At 48.2% G+C, this 19,206-nt stretch overlaps 1 protein-coding gene across 2 annotated transcripts in view; it reads left to right on the forward strand.

The window, feature by feature from the left end:
• LOC119396069 (uncharacterized) overlaps nucleotides 1-19,206 on the forward strand; it is a 189,906-nt gene that overhangs the window by 124,032 nt on the left and 46,668 nt on the right. For both annotated transcript variants that reach the window (XM_037663142.2, XM_037663152.2), the window contains exon 15: nucleotides 1,737-1,854. In XM_037663142.2, the coding sequence (XP_037519070.1) occupies nucleotides 1,737-1,854 (118 nt within the window). The remainder of the gene's footprint in view (nucleotides 1-1,736; nucleotides 1,855-19,206) is intronic.

Below are 19,206 nucleotides of genomic sequence, written 5' to 3' on the forward strand. Positions count from 1 at the left end.
CTGATGCCGTCACTGTATTGTTGCTGTACCAAACGCACGCATTTGTCATGGACGGGTTCGTGGTGACGCGTCTGTGCGGCGCACTTAGCGGTTCCGCACAAAGCGGCAGCATGAATGGCGGCGCGGCGCGTTTGGGTCCTCGCCTATTAAATGCGTGCAGTACGCAAGCAACTGCACTAGGCCACATGCACTACCGAGCAGTTGACTGAAGATGCTTATCGTAAGGGTTGTAAAGACATCGCCGCACGACGCCGTGAGAGCGGCCCCTTTGAATTTCTGGTTTGCTTCATCCCATAATACTTCAGCGTTGCGGCAAAGCTGACCCTCGGACTCTGCTACTGTCGCAAACAGATCGACTCGCGAAAGCGCTGGTTCAAACCAACGAGATGATAGACGCGGCAGAGGTGGGGGCTCCACTTAATACCTTTCGGACCTGCAATTTCGGCAGAAAGTTAAGAAAATTGGACGCCGAAGAGTTTGAGTGTCCGAAATTTCGGACGTTCTTATACATTGACGTCTATGGGGCTGGTGACGGTGCCGCGAAAGTGTCCGAATTTCTGAGCATGTCCGGTAAATCGGGCGTCCGAAAAATCGGCAGTTGACTGTATTCTAGTGTAGTTTGAATATGTATTGCGAGACCAATTATCCCGCCTAATTACTGCAAGCTACCTCTCCAGAACACCAGCAACAGCTGGAATTTCATGGAGGGACAGCCGAATGGTGTTTTAAGGCGAAAGCCTTAGGTGCCTCATCAAACGCGAAAATTGACTGTCGGCACCGTCAACACGAGTGATGCAAGAAATCATGTGATGACGTCACAGATATTAAAGCTTTGTGACATCATCGTGACGTCACATCACGTGATGTCGTCATATTACACTTTTGCTTAGTCAAAATGGGCCGATCATGGAGGCAGTGCATAACCACCTGAGGTGCAGAAAGCTTGCGGTGCCTCCGATCCTTGAGGCTGTAATAAAACCACGTCAGGTGCTGAAAAATCTCGGAGGGAGGCACGGGATGTTCAATACATTGACTGGGAAGAAAAAAAAAGCAGATGGGCTTTCGCCTACCGATATGTGAGGACATGGAGAACGAATGCAGTGACTGTGTGAGCAGGCCAAGAGAGAAAGATGGGAGGCGATGATCAGTGCTAGCCGTTGCATAAACACGGCTAGCACTGACTGCCTGCGGAATACATACAGTGGGGATGGAAAGAAACGCAAACATGCAACACCTACATTCCTTGCTGTTTCGCATTTATCTTCTAGTGGTTGTAGCCTGGATGATTGATGAACAGACGGAGTCCTTCATGATACAATCAAAGACAATCTAGCGTCTTTTTATTGCCACCACGGTCAGGGCGTGATGAAAACAGCGCGCAGCTATGTTTGTATTTCTTTCCATCCCCCTATACCTGTGAAAACCTGCGAGAAGCACCAATGCAAATACACTCCGATGGAAACACGAATTTGTGAGCTTCGTAATACGCGCGGCCGCTCAGCACCAGCTTCCCGTAGTCTACTCGCACAGCGCCACCACGCGGCAGTGGCGAGCGGAGGCGGAGCGCGCACTCGATAGCCCGAGGAGAGCGTTCGCCCAGGCACTGAAAAAATAGAGGAGGCACTGGATGGTATTCACTTACCTCATCAGCAAAAGTAACGTAGCCAAACTTTTGCCCATCGGCAAACCATTCTTAACACACTAACGCATAATCAATCACTACATTTTCTTTTCAGGGAGCACCTCAAGTCTGGTTACTGCCTTATGGTAGTGAATTATGAGGACATGCCCTACGTAACCACCGCTAATGTCTCCCAGCTCCTTGGATGGCCCTCGGATGTGATCCTGCAAAGGGTACATGCAGCCTCAGCTTTCTGCTTTTTGCATAAACCGTGCCTGTTAATAACGTTAAGGTTACTAAGCAATTATCTGGGTCCTTTCTCTAGGATATAGATAATCTAAATGGTGTACTTGAGAAGGCTGCTTGTAGGTGTCTGGACGGGAGATATCTCGTGCAAAAACAGTACACATAATATTGACTTCCTCAGCACTGTCCTTTCTGTGCTACCTTCCTTCCAAAGATTTGTGCGACTTTCTCAAATGGGCCATGAAGCACCTTTTAGCGTTGCCGGTCTGCAGATGAGCCTTCCATGAACAAACTATTATTGTGCTGCATGCAGCAGGGAGCTTACAGTCTCATGTCAGAAAGAGTAAGAAATCGCATGCTATCTTCTTTGCAATGGCATCAGCTACATTACAAGCATGGGCAGTTGGGCTGTATTGCCATATTTTGTGACTGCAAGAATGTTCTTAGCTGTCACAAATGTTCTTACTATTATTGCTAGTTCTTACTTAAATAGAAAATGTACGAGTGTTCTATCTCACCTATTCTGGTGTTGATCGACTGTTGTGTGCATGTGAGATGGAGCCTGGCATATTACATGTTTTCTTTTGAAAAGTATTACTTGTCCAAGTCAGTCGCAAGCCTTGTACTGAATGCTGTGATGGCACTTATACTGCATATCGTTGCCTCTCAGACAACATGTAGGCAAGCTAGCTTGCATTCCCCGCAGGGGCGTCTGCGCAAGCAGGCGTCTGGTGTGTAGCGACACCACGGACCCGAGCTAACGGGGGGGAGGGGTTTCGACCCCCTCCCACGCCTAGCCGTGCGTGGCTTTGCCGTGTCCGGGGAAAAGGGGATCCTGGGGGTTGAGCCGACGCCGGGTGATTGGACCTTAAAAGCCCCCCGGCAGAGGCAACACACCTCTTTGGCCCCGGCTTCACATAGACGGCACCCCTGGGCTGACCCACCCAGGGGAAAACGGCAGTCGCCTTTTCCTGTCTCTCTCCCTCCTCACATCTTCGTCTTTCTCTGTCACTTTTGATCTGTCCTGTCTTCTCCTCACTTCTTTTGACTTCCATTTTTCTGGGCAGCAAGGGTTAACCTGGTGTAAATAACCAACCTTGGTTAGATATATTAGGTTATAGCAGCGATGCATGGCTGGCGTCTCCAAGCGTTATCCAACCTTGTAGCGTCCCCTTGTTGGGCTCGTTGGTGGGTGGCCACCATCGCTGCCGAAATTTTCACGTGTTATATGGCACATATTGTCCCTTCACCAACTGATCGCTCCCTCCAACGGTGGCGCACCGATGAAACGCTAAACTTATCTCAGCAACAGAAACAATCATTTCCCAAATACCATGTCATACACAGTCAACATGAAACTAAGTCAGCACGAGGGATGTCGCCATTCCTCGTTGCAAAATGTCTCAGAGAAACAATTGGAACTGGTTATAAAGTCACAAGAATGGCAGCTGGCGATTTACTCCTAGAAGTACGAGATAAGCAGCAGTACGACAATCTGGCACACCTTGTTGCTTTCGGAAATTTCCCGATCTCTGTGAGCGCACACCGGAGCATGAACAGTGTCAAAGGTGTAGTGTCCGATGAGGACCTGATTGGCCTCAGCGAGGAAGAACTACTAGATGGATGGAAAGACTCAAGTGTCACTCATGTCCAACGAATCAAAATAAGGCGCGACAACACCGAAATACTGACCAAGCACTTGATCCTTACTTTTGCCTGCAACACACTACCCGAGAACATTGAAACCGGCTACGTCAAACTCCCTGTAAGGCCTTTCATTCCAAACCCGCGGCGATGCTTTAAATGTCAAAGGTTTGGTCACGCGTCTCGGAGCTGCCGAGGACAGCTTACCTGTGGAAAATGCGGAACGACGGGTCATTCTGTTGATGACTGCGCTGGCGATGAAACTCACTGCGCGAACTGTGAAGGTGATCACCCTGCGTACTCCAGGGCCTGCCCGGCCTGGAAGAAAGAGAAAGAAGTACTCACCGTCATAGGTCGGCAAACTCACTCATGAGTCGACTCACTCAGACTCACTCAGACTCATATCGAGACGTGAGTCTGAGTCTGAGTGAGTCCGGGTGAGTAAAGTTTTTGTGAGTCTGAGTCCGAGTGAGTTCGGTTGGGAAAAATTTTGGTGAGTCCGAGTCCGAGTGAGCCTTAAAGGGCCCCTCACCAGGTTTGACAATTTTGAGCTGACGAGCGCAATGCATACACTGGGCGTTCACGATCACGTCTGCCAAAATTTGCAACGCTACGTGCCGCGGAAATGGGTCAAATTTCGAGGTGAACGCTGCTTGCCCTTCCTCTCGCGGGCACGCGCTTTAGAGAATGAGGGGATGACGTACATGAGAAAATGGCCCTACGTCGATGGTAGTGCTGTGACGCCGCTGCTCTACGTAGACGACTGTGCTCTGACGTCGCCAACAGAGCACGTGACACTGCGACAATTATTTGACACGACATGCGTAGTTTGTGTACTTTGTTGGTTGAATAGATTAATAAAACTTGAGAGAAATAGTGAGACACACAAAGGGTATGTGTGCGTCTTTTTCATTTTTTTTTTCGTGAATTGCAGCGAGATGCGGGGCTAATGTGCCTCCCTTTCCCATGCGTTCGTGTCCCCGCGGTTAGCGCATCGAGCAGACGCCAGCCCTGGAAACGAAAGTAATGTTCTTACGCGTTGAGCACTCGTTATGCTCATTTATTCTACCGCGTCCAAGTAAACGTTAGTGCGGCACTCGCTCATGATACGGCCACTCTCGTGCCCGTACAAATGTCTCAACTTTCATGCCCCGTCTCGCAGAAACAGGCAGTACACCACAGAGAACGCCGACAAAACGCCCACGGCCGCTACATAAAAAAAAAGGTAGCGGCTGTGCAACGCCGCTCGCGTGCTCGGGCTGGCTCGGGCACGTCATGCGCACGTGACCATGCATGCGCATGACGTGTTCATGCGTATGTGTCAAGTGAAGAGGGTAAGGAAGGGATTTGGCTTGCTAAGGCTACACGGGGCGAGTGGCAAGGGTTTGAAACTCGCCTCCTCGCATCATGGTTTCGCGCCACTACAAATTATTCTTTTTCTCAGCTCGTAATGAACTGATTTCAAAAATTCTTGCGGCATACTGCTCTTCATTCGGCACACAACAACTTCCAGAGTCTAACTAAAATTTGCTATGTGCCCTGGTGAGGGGCCCTTTAAGGGCAAAATATATTGCATGAGTGAGCCTGAGTGAGCTCCACATTTTTTGCCGACCTATGGTCCTGTCTACTCAACTTCAGCATTACTATCAGCCTTATGTCGGCTCACATTTATACTCACGTGTAGTCCCGCATACGTCAACGCGCTACCGTTCATACGTCAGCTCAATATTTATTGATCAGAGGCGTGAGATGAGGAGAGAGGGGGGGAGGAGGTGCGTTGACCTCCCCCCGCAAACTTCTTCATGGGAAGTTACTGATAAAAATATCTTGATTGAGTCTTCTCTTTCAATAAAACGGTCCTTATTGAACTACAAAGTCAGATAACTCGTATTTGAAGGTACGAGATCAAAAGGTGCTAAGTAGCGCACCGCTTATGCGAGATATTGGCGTTAAAGAGCATTGACATTATGGTAGAAAAAGGCTAATTATAGACTAGCGGACTCATGAGTCGACTCACTCAGACTCACTCAGACTCAGATCGAGCCGTGAGTCTGAGTCTGAGTGAGTTCGAGTGAATTATATTTTGGTGAGTCTGAGTCCGAGTGAGTCCGGTTGAGAAAAATTATAGTGAGTCTGAGTCCGAGTGAGTCCGGATGAGGAAATGTTTGGTGAGTCTGAGTCCGAGTGAGCTCTAAGGGTAAGATATGTTTCGTGAGTGAGTCTGAGTGAGCTCCACATTTTTTGCCGACCTATGCTCACCGTAAAAGTAAAAGAAAACATAACGTTCCGCGAAGCACGACAGCGAGTTTCATCGTCATTTCCAGCCAGAACATCTTTTGCCGAAGTGGTGCGACGGGGGGCAGCACCACAGCGGCCTATCGCGGTTGCCCGGACCACGCGCAGCGTGCCGAGGCAAACGCCACCCGCCCCTATGGTAGGAGCAGCGACGGCTGCCCCGCTTACTTTGAATCTGACCACACCGGTGGCCACTACAAGCTCCGGTACCATTGAGACCAAGGAGAGCACATCGCTCTCCGGCGCGGTGGCGCCCTAGACTTCGTCACACCAGACGAAGTATCCACCTGCCAAGCCAGAGATCCCGGCGACTCCAGAGTCGTCTGGTCTCACGACCACGCCTCGCCAGGCGAGGTCAGAAAAACAAGCCAGCAGCTCGCGTACGCGGGCGTCCAGTGCCTCACACGAGGCAGTGGACACAACTCCGGTTCCCTTGGCACCGAAAGAGCAGTGTAGCTCCCTGGAGCGCACCAAGAAAACCAAAAAGCCGATAATGGGGCCCGACGACGGCCCTGCTACTTGAGCTTTAACTTTCGACCTGAACAACACTCACTTCCTTTTTGTACACACAGCACTACCTAACTTCCAATATGGAAGCACAAATTATACAATGGGACGTCCGAGGACTCCTTAGAAATCTCGACGATGTCCAAGAACTTTTACACAAACATACACCAAAGGTGCTGTGTGTACAAGAAACACACTTAAAATCCAAACACACCAACTTTCTACGGAGTTACATTATTTTCCGGAAGGACCGAGATGACGCTGTGGCGTCATCCGGTGGTGTAGCTGTTGTAGTTAATCAAGGAGTAGCTTGCACACACCTACCACTTCGAACGTCCCTTGAGGCAGTGGCTGTTCGAGCAGTTCTTTCGAACAAACTCGTCACCATTTGCTCTCTCTACATACCTCCACACTACCACCTCCAAAAACATGAATTCCAGTCTTTAATAGATGAGCTCCCTGAACCTTACCTTGTACTTGGGGACTTTAATGCGCATAGCTGTCTATGGGGTGACTCCCGCTGCGATGCGCGAGGACGTTTCATTGAACAGTTCCTTTTCTCTTCCGGCGCATGCCTCTTGAACAAAAAAGAGCCAACATACTATAGCCTCGCGAACAATACCTACTCATCCATAGACCTCAGCATCACATCTCCATCACTTCTGCCCCTACTAACATGGAAAGTCATTAATAATCCCTATGGAAGTGACCACTTTCCTATAGTTCTGAGCACCCCAATAGCTAATGAATGTCCTCCACAGGTTCCCAAATGGCAAATTGACAATGCCGATTGGGAACAGTTTCGTAAAATGGCTCTCTTAAGTTGGACCAACATGCGTGTTTTAAGCATAGATGAAGCTGTAGACTACTTTACAGCTTTTTTGATTGATGCTGCAATGAAGTGTATCCCACAAACAGCTGGACTACCCGGCAAACGACGAGTGCCATGGTGGAACAGTGAGTGTCGAAACGCGCGCAAAAAACAAAAAGCATGGAGGCTGCTTCGGGACTCACCGACAGCCGAGAATCTGGACAGTTTTAAAAACATAAAGTCACAAGGCAGGAGAACTCGCCAACAGGCAAGAAGACAAAGTTGGCAGAAATTTTTATCGGGAATTAACTCATATACACAGGAGGCTAAAGTCTGGAACATGGTTTGTAGGGTAGCAGGCCGACAAGCACACTCACTTCCTCTAGTAAACACACAAGGCGACTGCTTGGAAGACCAGGCAAACTTCCTAGGTGCACACTTCGAACAGGTGTCGAGCTCGTCACACTACACGGAAGCTTTCCAGTGATACAAAACAAGAATCGAAAAAGAGAAACTAGAGCATAAATCCGCAAAACACGAAGCATACAATGAACCTTTCTGCATAGCTGAGCTACAAGCATCGCTTAATTGCTGCAATAATTCCGCCCCAGGCTCCGACCGTATTGTATATGAAATGTTGAAACACCTGCCATCTGAAACACAAAAAACCCTCCTTTCCCTATATAATGCTGTTTGGTTTTCAGGCGAGATCCCCTCGGCCTGGAAAAAAGCCATTATTATTCCTATTCTAAAACAGGGCAAGGACCCATCCTCTGTTGCGAGCTACAGGCCCATTGCACTAGCAAGCTGCCTGTGTAAACTTTTTGAAAAGATGATAAACTGCCGACTTATACATTTCCTCGAAGCAAACAAATCACTTGACCCATACCAGTGCGGTTTTCGAGAGGGTAGATCTACCTCTGACCACCTTATCTGTATCGAGGCACAAATTCGCAACGCTTTTGTCCACAAGCAATTCTTCCTTTCGGTGTTCCTCGATATGGAAAAGGCCTACGACACCACATGGCGCTTTGGAATATTAAGAGACCTGTCCCACTTCGGTGTACGCGGGAGAATGCTAAATATAATAGAGAGTTACTTGTCCAATCGAACATTCCGTGTTCGAGTGGGCAATGCCTTGTCCCGAATATTTGTCCAGGAAACTGGAGTGCCGCAAGGTGGTGTCCTGAGTTGCACACATTTTATTATTAAAATGAATTCCCTACGTCTGTGTATTCCACGGAATATGTTTTATTGCACATATGTCGACGACGTGCAGATCGGTTTTAAATCTTTCAACCTTTCAATGTGCGAGCGGCAGGTGCAACTTGGTTTGAACAAGGTAACCAAATGGGCAGACGAGAACGGGTTCAGTATTAACCCGCAAAAAAGTACTTGCGTATTATTCTCAAGAAAGAGAGGCCTCCATCCCGATCCGGACATTGATCTGCATGGTCAGCGGCTACCTGTGAAAACGGAGCATAAATTCCTCGGCGTAATTCTAGACATGAAACTAAGCTTCATATCACAAATAAAGTATATAAAGAACAAGTGCTTAAAAACCATGAATATTTTAAAGATATTGTCACGCACTACGTGGGGTAGTGACAAGAAGTGTCTGATGAATCTTTATAAAAGCCTCATACGCACGCACCTAGATTATGGGGCGATAATATATCAGTCTGCGACACCAAGCGCGTTGAAGATGCTTGACCCTGTCCACCACTCGGGCATTCGTCTTTCTACGGGTGCTTTTCGCACCAGCCCAGTGGAAAGCCTCTACGTCGAATCGAACGAGTGGTCGCTCCACCTGCAGCGATCCTACATATCGTTTCTATACTATCTCAAAGTGAACGCAGACAAGGAACACCCCTCACTCCCCACAATAAATGATTTATCTAGTTCTGCCCTTTTCGACCACCGTCCCTCGGTTCGACAGCCCTACTCCTTCGTGTGAGGGGCTTAGCTGAGGAAACGGGTGTGCCACTTTTCGAACACTGTCTATTGGCTCCCGTTGCACAGCTACCGCCGTGGCGGTGGCAGCTTATAGACTGCGATTTTTCTTTCATGGAAGTAACGAAACACGTGCCTATTGCACATACAGTTAAACCTCGTTATAACGAGACGGGCTATAACGAAATAATGGATATAACGAGCAAATCGTAATTCCCCTTGAAAGTCCCCATAGAAACCAATGTATTAAAAACCTCGTTTTAGCGAGGTAAAATTTGCCTGTTATGGGATATAACGAACAAATTTTGCTAGGAAATAAAATTTTGAGCCGATGTCACGACAGTGCACAACGCGAATTTGAGATGGTGCTCAACGCGACAACTATTTAGCAGTTCAAAACTCCCGCCGCGCATCCTCCAGCAAGGCGCGCAAAGCTGACTGCGCGCCAGGGCGCGCCATGCGCACGCCGTTTCTGGAGGAGAGGGCGTTGCACGTGCGCCGCTTGGTATCCGCTTTGCTACCGCCGACAGCCGAGGACTCGGCAACTCCGCGAACATCTCGCCCCCTTTTCTTCTCTGTCTTCTTTATATTCCCCCTCTCTCCTTCCTCATGGTGCTGAGTCGCGCTCCCTAAAGGGCTGCAGAAAAGAGCGCCCCTTCCTCTTCACAATCTCTCTCTCTCTGCGCCCGCGAGCCCGTTCCCACTTTCCCCTCGGTTGCCTCGGCGCCTCGGTGCGCAAGGCCGCGACGCGCCTGCAACCGCTGCAACCACTGCAAGTGTTGTCACTCGCCGACGTGAGCCGCGTTGTTTTTGCGTGCGTGTTTTTCTTTAGTGCTTCCGCAGTGCCTTTGTCGTGCTTTTAACGTGCTGCGCTCGTGATTCCAGCAACATGAATGCGCCAGGCGGGAAGCGAAAGCGTATAACGCTAGATCAGAAGGCGGCTATGATAAAAGCCGTCGAATCGGGGACCAAGAAAAGCAAAGTGGCGAGAGACTTTGACGTATCGACGAGTACACTGTCCACCATCTTAAGCAAGCAGCAGTCCATCATCGACGCTGTTGCACGTGGCGTGAAAGGAAGCGCTAAAAGGATGAGGGCTCCTGCCTTTGAAGCGGTCGAAAGGGCCGTTTTTAAATGGTTTTTGGACACGCGGGCCGTGAATCTGCCTGTGAGCGGCGCCTTGCTACAAACAAAAGCAAGAGACTTCGCCTGCATCATGGGCTATGACAACTTCGTAGCAAGTTCGGGTTGGCTACAACGCTTCAAGGAGCGCCATGACATTGTCGGGAGAGTGGTCTGCGGCGAATCGCAATCTGTCGACGAAGCAGAGGCTACAAAGTGGGCGAAAGAAAACATTGTGCGGCTGCTAGAAAGATACAGCGCGGAGGACATTTTTAACGCGGACGAAACCGCTCTCTTTTTCAAGATGTTGCCGCACAAGACTTTAGCCCTCAAAGGTGAGCCGTGTCATGGCGGCAAACAAAGTAAGCTGCGGATCACTGCGCTACTTTGTGCAAACATGACTGGTTCTGAGAAGCTGCCAATTTTCGTAATTGGCAAAAGCACATCCCCCCGCTGCTTTAAGGGGAAGAGGCAGCTCCCAGTCAAGTATACGGCCAATCGCAAAGCCTGGATGACCAGGGAGATTTTTGCAAAATGGCTTTGCGAATGGGACGAGAAGCTGGCAAAGGCGAACCGCAAAGTGTGCCTTGTTCTAGATAACTGCACCGCCCACCACACCGCTGCCGCGCTCAAAAACATCGAGCTGCTGTTCCTACCTGCCAACTGCACAGCAAAAATACAGCCGCTTGACCAAGGCGTGATTATGTCGCTGAAGGCAGGTTACCGCAAGCGCCTGATCGACAGGCTCCTGCTCAACATGAGGATGAAGCGGGACACCGATGTTGACTTGTACGCTGCACTCGAAATGCTTCAAGCGGCGTGGATGAATGTGACGGCGACCACGATCGCAAATTGCTTTCGACATGCCTCATTTGCCGCCGCACCAGACGCCAGCGATGAGCCATTATTAGACGAGCCCGCTACGCCAGACGGTTTCGCCACATCAGACGAAGTCGCAGCATCATGGACGGCACTTCGTGATGCCGGTGTCGTGCCTGACAGCGAGTCGTTTTGCGACTATGTGAGTGCGGACTCGGAAGTGGTGGCAACGGAACAGCTCCTGGATGACGATATTGTGCGCGCTGTCAACGATCCGGATGAGACCAGCGACGATGATTCTGCCGACGAACGTGCCGACAGCGTGCCAAAAGCGTCCAACGTGCCGACAGCGTCGGAGGCATTAGACGCGGTGAACGTACTGCGCCGCTACTACGGCGCTCACGAGGGCGGCGAAGATGGCATGAACATTGCAGCCGCAGCTGAGCGAGCCATCGTTCGCATCAGGAAGATGCAGCAACGTCCAATTACGGACTTCTTTGCAGCTACGGCTGTTTGAAATGCGAGCTGTGTATTTTGTTGAAGTGCAATAAAATAGGTGTGTGACTTTTCCTTTTTATTTGCGGAATGCAGTTATTTTGTTGCGTACCAGCGTGCGGCGAGATGCTATTTCGCCCGCTATTTGTTTTCGGTAAGTACAGCGCATAATATTTGCAGTAAATGCCCGCTGCGGCTATAACGAAATATTGGTTATAACGAGCAAATCGCGGCGGCCCTTCAATTTCGTTATAACGAGGTTTAACTGTATCCGTACATACTCCCTTGAACTACAACACAAATACACTTGTGCAGAATTCTTTACAGACGCCTCAAAGTCCAATACTTCTGTGTCTTACGCAGCCGTTGGGCCATCCTTTACGGATTCCGGTATTTTACACCCTGAATCAAGTATCTTCACGGCAGAAGCTTACGCGATACTTGCGGCCGTTAAACACATTCAGGAATTAAAACTACAAAAGGCAGTTATTTACCTACACATATTCTCTAAGCGTGGTAAAAGCTTTAAAAACTCTGAAAAGTACACAAAAACCCCGTCTTTGTCTCGCTGTATTCTCTTTTAAGCACGATCTACGCACTCTAACAACATGTCGTAGTGTGCTGGGTGCCAGGGCACCGCGAGATTTAAGGCAACGTGTTGGCGGACCAGCTAGCAGCATCCGCCCACGAAAACAGTCACAATACATCCTTAGCTATTCCCCCATTAGACCTAAAACACTTCCTGAAAAGAAAGCTCAGAGCCTTTTGGCAGACCACATGGGATATGCATACACGAAATAAGCTACACGTTGTCAAACCGCATCTGGGTAATTGGCCACCAGTATCGAAATTACGCCACACAGAAGTTACACTCTGCAGACTTAGGATTGGTCACACATACAGTACACACACACACACACAACCTCTGTCCGGTGGCGAGCCACCTTTGTGTGATAGATGTGGCCAGCCACTCACTGTCCTTCACGTCCTTATCCAGTGCAAGGAACTCGATGCTATCAGAAAAAAGCACTTTTCGTTACCCTACTGACAGCAATATCCACTTCATCCTTCAATGTTCATCGGTAGGGACCCGCTTTTTACATATCAGTCACTGTCTGCTTTTTTAAACGATGTACAGAGTTTTCATGTCATATATCAAGGTGATCCATAGCACGGCCTCTAAACAGAGGTCGCTGCTGCGATGAATACGTTAAAGATAGCACTTGCCTCGTGGCCCTTGGACTCAAGGGAATTGACGAGGCAATGGTGCTGATGTCATAGTATCTCCATAGTTTTATTCTTGTGACCACTTGTCATTCATTCCACTACACATATTTCACGCCACTCTCATGATTTTAATATATATATATATATATATATATATATATATATATATATATATATATATAATCTTCATATTTATATTCTAAATACTACAGATAACACCTCCTGTACTTTCCTTGCCGTTATTGTCTGTTAGTTCTCATTAATATTGTGTCTAACAAAGATAAACGAGCCCTTGAAAAATCATCTGCTTTCCTTCATTCATAGCGAGGGTCTCGTCCTGGCAGACTTAATGCCTTCAGGTAGTATGCAAGGGATTATTGGTCAGCTGCCAACTTGTAAAAAGATCACGTGCTACGTGACGCCAACAGGCAAAAAAAAGAGTGTTCCACACTTGCCGCCATGGCTGCGATTGGCGCTGACTAACACTCCTAGGTTTAAATCAACATATATACCCCAGAAAGTGGACGGGAGGATGACCGCCGCCGTAGCTCAGTGGTAGAGCATCGGACGCGTTATTCGAAGAGGTCGCAGGTTCGTCCCCTGCCGGCGGCAAGTCATCTTTTCGTCCACTTTACTTTCTTCACATTTATATTCTAAATACTACAGATAACACCCCCTGTACTTTCCTTGGCGTTATTGTTAGTTCTCATTAATATTGTGTCTAACAAAGATAAACGAGCCCTTGAGAAATCATCTGCTTTCCTTTATATATATATATATATATATATATATATATATATATATATATATATATATATATATATATATATATATGTTTTACCCGCCTTTAGCGCGAGGACTTTTAAGGCCCCTATACAGCTACTTACCGCAACCATTGTTCACATCCTTTGTCTCATGAACTGGCGCTCTTTGGCCATCAATTGGCCCTTGCGCCATTAAACATCACATATCATCATCATCAAGCTAGCTTGCATTAGATCTCCTGTGCGTTGAGCCTGGCATACCTCACAAGTGCAGTGGTGGTCCACATGTGATTGCACCATTTTTCCACAATTCTGTGTGTCTGCACCTGGCTGTAGCATGCACCAGCTGCACCAAAGTTCACTGTTCCGCCTGCCTAAGGGTCAGTTTAGCCTTTTTGGCCTAAAATATTCTTAGTCTGGCATCAGACACACCAACAGCTTTTCCATGATTGCTTCGGAAGCCATCCCTCTCCCCGTTTCCACCGATGGACTTTTCTCATAATTTGTATAATCAAAGTGGTTACAGTAACTCCATACAAACAAAAGTGACACAGCTACCTCCTCTCCCCTTGACGATGGTTGCATCCAGCACTGACTCTTGCCTTTAAGGGGCCCTGCAATGGTTCTTGAACATAGTCAGAAATTGCTACCGATTGGCTGTCGAGACTCCTCCGAACATGTGAGCCAGACATTATGGCGCAGCACACGGCATGGAATTAACTATTAGGCTTCAAAGTCCGCTGGAAGTCAATCGCCCTTCTGTCGACAAATGATGCCATAAGCTTTATTTGGCTCATGGCCATTGGCTGATTTGAGCATAATGAGCTGCATAGTTACTGCAGCTGCCGCGCCGTGCTCGTGCCAAGCTCTATAGGGCTAGAATGGCACACAATATAGAATTACACCAGTGCGCTCATGATCACACTAAAAGGGAGCCACACGTCCCATTTATTCTAAATAAAGATAAACACTTACACAAACTTACAGAATGTACTTTACTGTTCGCGTCGTGCACGTAATCTGGGTAGAACAATATAAAACATTTTGGTACACTCCAATTAGAGCACTGCACGGGCTCGGGCCTACCCGAAAACCCGGGCCTAGCCGGGTAAAGCAGTTTCACAGTGGGCCCGGGCCGGGCTCAGGTCTGGAGCTCCGGGTTTGAGGTGGCGGGTTCGGATCGGTCCGGGCTTGGACTTTTCTCAGTTCTTAAAGGGGCCATGTCATGGTCACCCAACAATTTGCTGTTTTCAGCGAAAAATAGAATTGGAGGGTCTATTGCGCCTATACTCATACGAAAAATGGAGTGTAAAAGACTATTTCAGTGCCAAATAAGCCCTAGAAGTCATCAGCTATAAACCCTGCCCACTGCAGACGACCACTATTTTGCCATGGCATGTGTGAAGTCATGTGCTCCTTAGAGGAAAACAGTAGTCTTCTCCCAAAGTATCAGCCGCTGTATATCATTCAATTTCAATGTCAAACTTAACAAAGCTGAAATAGCTCGATTGCACATGCAGTTGACCATGGAATAAAATCGAATACCAGAATGCAGGCGCTCGCCCAATTCGACAGTGGACACTTGACGTACCCAGCAAGAAGCTTGTTATGTCATGACTAGAGGGCGGATTTTAGGCGAATGCGTATTTTGTTCCTTGCGCTGCTATCCCCAAATTTTGATATATGAGCAAGAATTAGAGGTTAAGAAGGGCTTTCATAGGGTTTTTGTAGTGCCTAAATGAATTTAAGTGCCTAGAAATGCCTACTTTCAAAATCTGCAGCTATATAAACACTATTTAACTTAAATTTTGCTTTCGACTGCAGTTTTAGACTGTATTCATGTTACTGGGCAATATTTACTGTTTGGAACTCTATGGGGTTCAACCTAGTCCTCTAGTTCAACCACCTTCCGGAAAACAACTGCTAGCAGCAGTGAAATGGGACGTGCCGGCCACCATAAGTTGCCGCGCGGACATGGCGCGAGTGGTTGGCGAATGCGAAACCGTGGAGAGCTGTCTGGGGAAAGGAGAGTGAAGAGCAAGAGAGAAGAATGTGATGTGCATGTGGCTTTTGTTTTCTTGTAATTTACTTCCTAAGGTGTTCACCGACAGGGGAGAAATTTACTACGCGATTAGACCCAGTCAATACAAGGCATCTTTCTCTTCTGGTCTTTTAGTGGTCTGGCTATCTGCTCCTGTGCTGCCCTTCTCAGCCATGCCGAAAAGAAAAAGAGCCAGGAGTGTTAATTCGATAGTGGACACTTGACGCACTTAGCTACAGAAAAACATGGAGGACGCTTGATCTTCGCCTTCAAGAGTAGAACGCGATAGAGTAATCGGGCCCCATGCGCATCGCCTTCAACCGTGCCGCAAGGAAAGGAACCTTTGTGCGCGTAACGTTGGTCGTTTCAAACTATCCTGGAATGCCTACTGGATGTACAGCTGCTAAGTGCCCACCTCACCATAATTCTCCCTTTTGCAAATTGGCGAAGTATGCACTCTGCGTCCGTAAAGTGCCACATGCACCTGCGCAGCTGCACACTTTGTGGGCAGCTTCAGACCACCCACTTGTTGCGCAATTAACTTGTTTTGACGCCTGGAGCGATTTTGCCATGCAATATTATACATGCGTTAATGAGACTCCACCCACTAATCACATTCTTATAGCGTTTTTTTTACTAAGCAGTTTCAAGCACTGGCGTGGCTCCGTGGCAGAACACCTACTTGCCCCGCAGAAAGCCTTGGTTCGATTCTCACTGCCACCAAACCAGGGGCGTAGCCAGAAATTTTTTTTTGGTGGGGGGGGGGGGGGGTTCAACCATACTTTATGTATGTTTGTGAGTGCATTTGTATGTGTACGTTGTGGGAATCGAGCGCGCCCTCCCCTTTGGCGCCTCGTTCCCCAGCTAGCGCGCGTGTTGGCCCCGCGCGGCTCGAGCGCCGGGAACCCCCGTTAATCGGCAGACCACGGCGGCAGCGCCAGGCCTCTTTGTCTGGTGCGAGCCATGAGTCAGCTTCCCGGCGCGAGGGCACGCGTCCGGGCATGCCTCGACATGCTCACATGCTCACGCCACCAAGCTAGCTTACGTCACTGCGCAACGCCTGTCTTCATTGGCCGCTAGTGACAACCCCCTTCCCCCTTGAGCTCGCTTCTTTCTCGTGCGGGCTTGCCCGCGATAGAGATGCTCCCAGGCTAGCACGAGAGGTTGACGCGCTGCTCTAGCAGGCGGCTTCTCGTTCGTGTGCTCGACTGCTGCCCTTTGTGTGATAGTCGTAGCACCGCTGGCAAGCGTACTCAATCGGTCTTGCGGAGTTCCCTTTACGGCCTGCAAGCCCGTGACTGTCGTACTGTGCTGCATCTTGGTTTAATAAACCCGTGTGTTGTTGACCTCCTGCCTTCGAGTGCCTTTTCTGCGCCGTGCCGGAGAATCGACGAACCCGGCCGTAGCGTCTTTGTTCGCTGTGGCAGTGGAGAACGTCGCGTCCCTTGCCGGTCGCCTCGTAGGGTAAGCGTCTCGCAAACCTATCTCCACAATGTGTGTGTGTGTGTGTATATATACATATATATATATATACAAGCAAAATCGAAAATTTTCGAGGGGGGGGGGTTGAACCTCCGAACTCGGGGGGTTCAAGCCCTTGGGGGTGGGGGGTTCAAACTGGGGGGTTCAAACCCTTGGCTACGCCCCTGCACCAAACATTTGTATTATTTAATTATTTGCATCTATCTTGAATTTTCGCTCACGTCTAACGCCGATTTTTCGCTCATGACTGTCAATGCCGACACAGACACCGGGATTTCTGTGAAACGAGCTCTTTAATGCTATCGCGTTAATTAACCCTTTGAGGGTTGAAGTTTTTCGCGAAATCCAGTCCAAAAATATGTAATTTTTTGTTGCTGAAATAAATTCTTCAGACGATTCTATTTAAGAAAAAAATTGTCTAAAGTTTTTTTTCGTGACCGTAAAGTGACAAAAAAAATCATTTGTTGTTACATATGCATGGTTTGTTCATGAATAACATCATGCGAAATCCTAAAAAAACATGATTTTTTATAAATAAAGATTATGCGTTGCATTTTACATAGCTCACAGCCATGCAAAATTACACTTCGGGAATAATCCGTGTCGGAAGAATCGCCGCTCGGCTCACTAGCAGCAGAGCAACCGGCGCGCACTTCCATAGTGTAAGCGAACTGCGTCAGTGAGCGCGCGCAAGAAAACTGTATGGTTGTGCGCCCATCCGGAAAGCAAAAGGAGTGAAAAAGCTACAGTAATCCTTCGTCTTATCGCCAACAAGACGTAATTAGTTTTTCCGAGACCCCAAAACAGGAAATGCAATCACGGCGGAGTCGTTTGTGTAATTTAGCGCCGCACGGAAACAGATGTAATCGCGCCCCGGGGAGCAATAAACGAGAGAGTAACAAGTGTTCACCCTTTGAGAGATTAGAAACCAAAAAGCCATCAGCTTTGCGGGCGCAAGAAGTGAAAACCACCCGAAGGACGAAACCGAAACCTGCTGGACTGCACGCGCGCGTTCTGATGCGCAATTGAAAGCCGCCGCGCCACTTTAAAAAGCAAAAAAAAAAAAGACTGAGAGACATCAGCGCACGGAGGTTTATTGGCGCATTAAAAAAATTCTACGTATTCCCGAAGCATGGCAGCACATTCCAAGCAAGAGAAATGATCGAAGAAGGCGCACGTTTGAAACCAACCACTCCGTGGACGCGCTCGGTTGCGCAAGCGCTAGCCGCCGCGCCGTTTTGTGAAGCATAAAAAAAGCAACAACGGAGAGACATCGGCGCATGACAAAAATTCCACGTCTTCCTGAAGCGTGGCAGCACATACAAAGCAAAAGAAATGACCGAAAAAGGCGCGCACTTTAAACCAGCTGCACCGTGAACGCGCTCGGATGGGCAAGCGAGTCGGCGCGCCGTTTTGGGAAGCAAAAAAAAAAATACGACGGAGAGACATCGGCGTATGAAAAAAATTGCACGTATTCCAGTAGTGTGGCAGCACAGGCCAAGCAAGAGAAATGATCGAAAAAGGTGCGCGTTTTAGAAATAAACGCTATGCTGTACATGTACGACGAAAACCTTTTGGTACCAGGAAGCTTCTGCTGTACATGTACGGCGAAAACCCTCAAGGGGTTAAAGGAGATACCGTATTCTGCAAACCATGCGGGAAAGGACAGTTGCACGGCTATGTTCAACTGCTGGCACTTTTGTGCCATCATAAACAATAACATTTTTTGCTGTCCTGTCATAGATACAGGTCGCGCACATCTTTGTTTTGAAATTATTTGCACTTATGTAAAAATTAATGTGCAGACATTTACAATGTTGGAGGCCTAAAACATGTTTTGCCTGCCTATTTTTGGCGCCTAAAACATGCTTCTTTAGCGTCTAAAAATCCGACTTCTAGACATGTCTTGTGAGTGCATCAGTGTTGCCCGACTCTCAGGCCGCTCGCATGTTTCTAAAAATATCCTATTACAGATTAAGTGCTCGACCAAATGCGCTAAAATTTCACCAGCTTGTTTGTGCACACAAGGATTAACCTGCATAACACATATTATGGTAAAAAATTGGGTGTCATGGCCCCTTTAAGATTGTTCCACATATGTTCTGCATACAGATATGTTACTCACATTTTATCTCGGGAAAAAAAAAAGATTTTTTTTTTATGTGGGGGCAAGCTATTT

The sequence above is a fragment of the Rhipicephalus sanguineus genome, chromosome 1, assembly GCF_013339695.2.
Source record: "Rhipicephalus sanguineus isolate Rsan-2018 chromosome 1, BIME_Rsan_1.4, whole genome shotgun sequence".
NCBI lineage: Eukaryota > Metazoa > Arthropoda > Arachnida > Ixodida > Ixodidae > Rhipicephalus > Rhipicephalus sanguineus.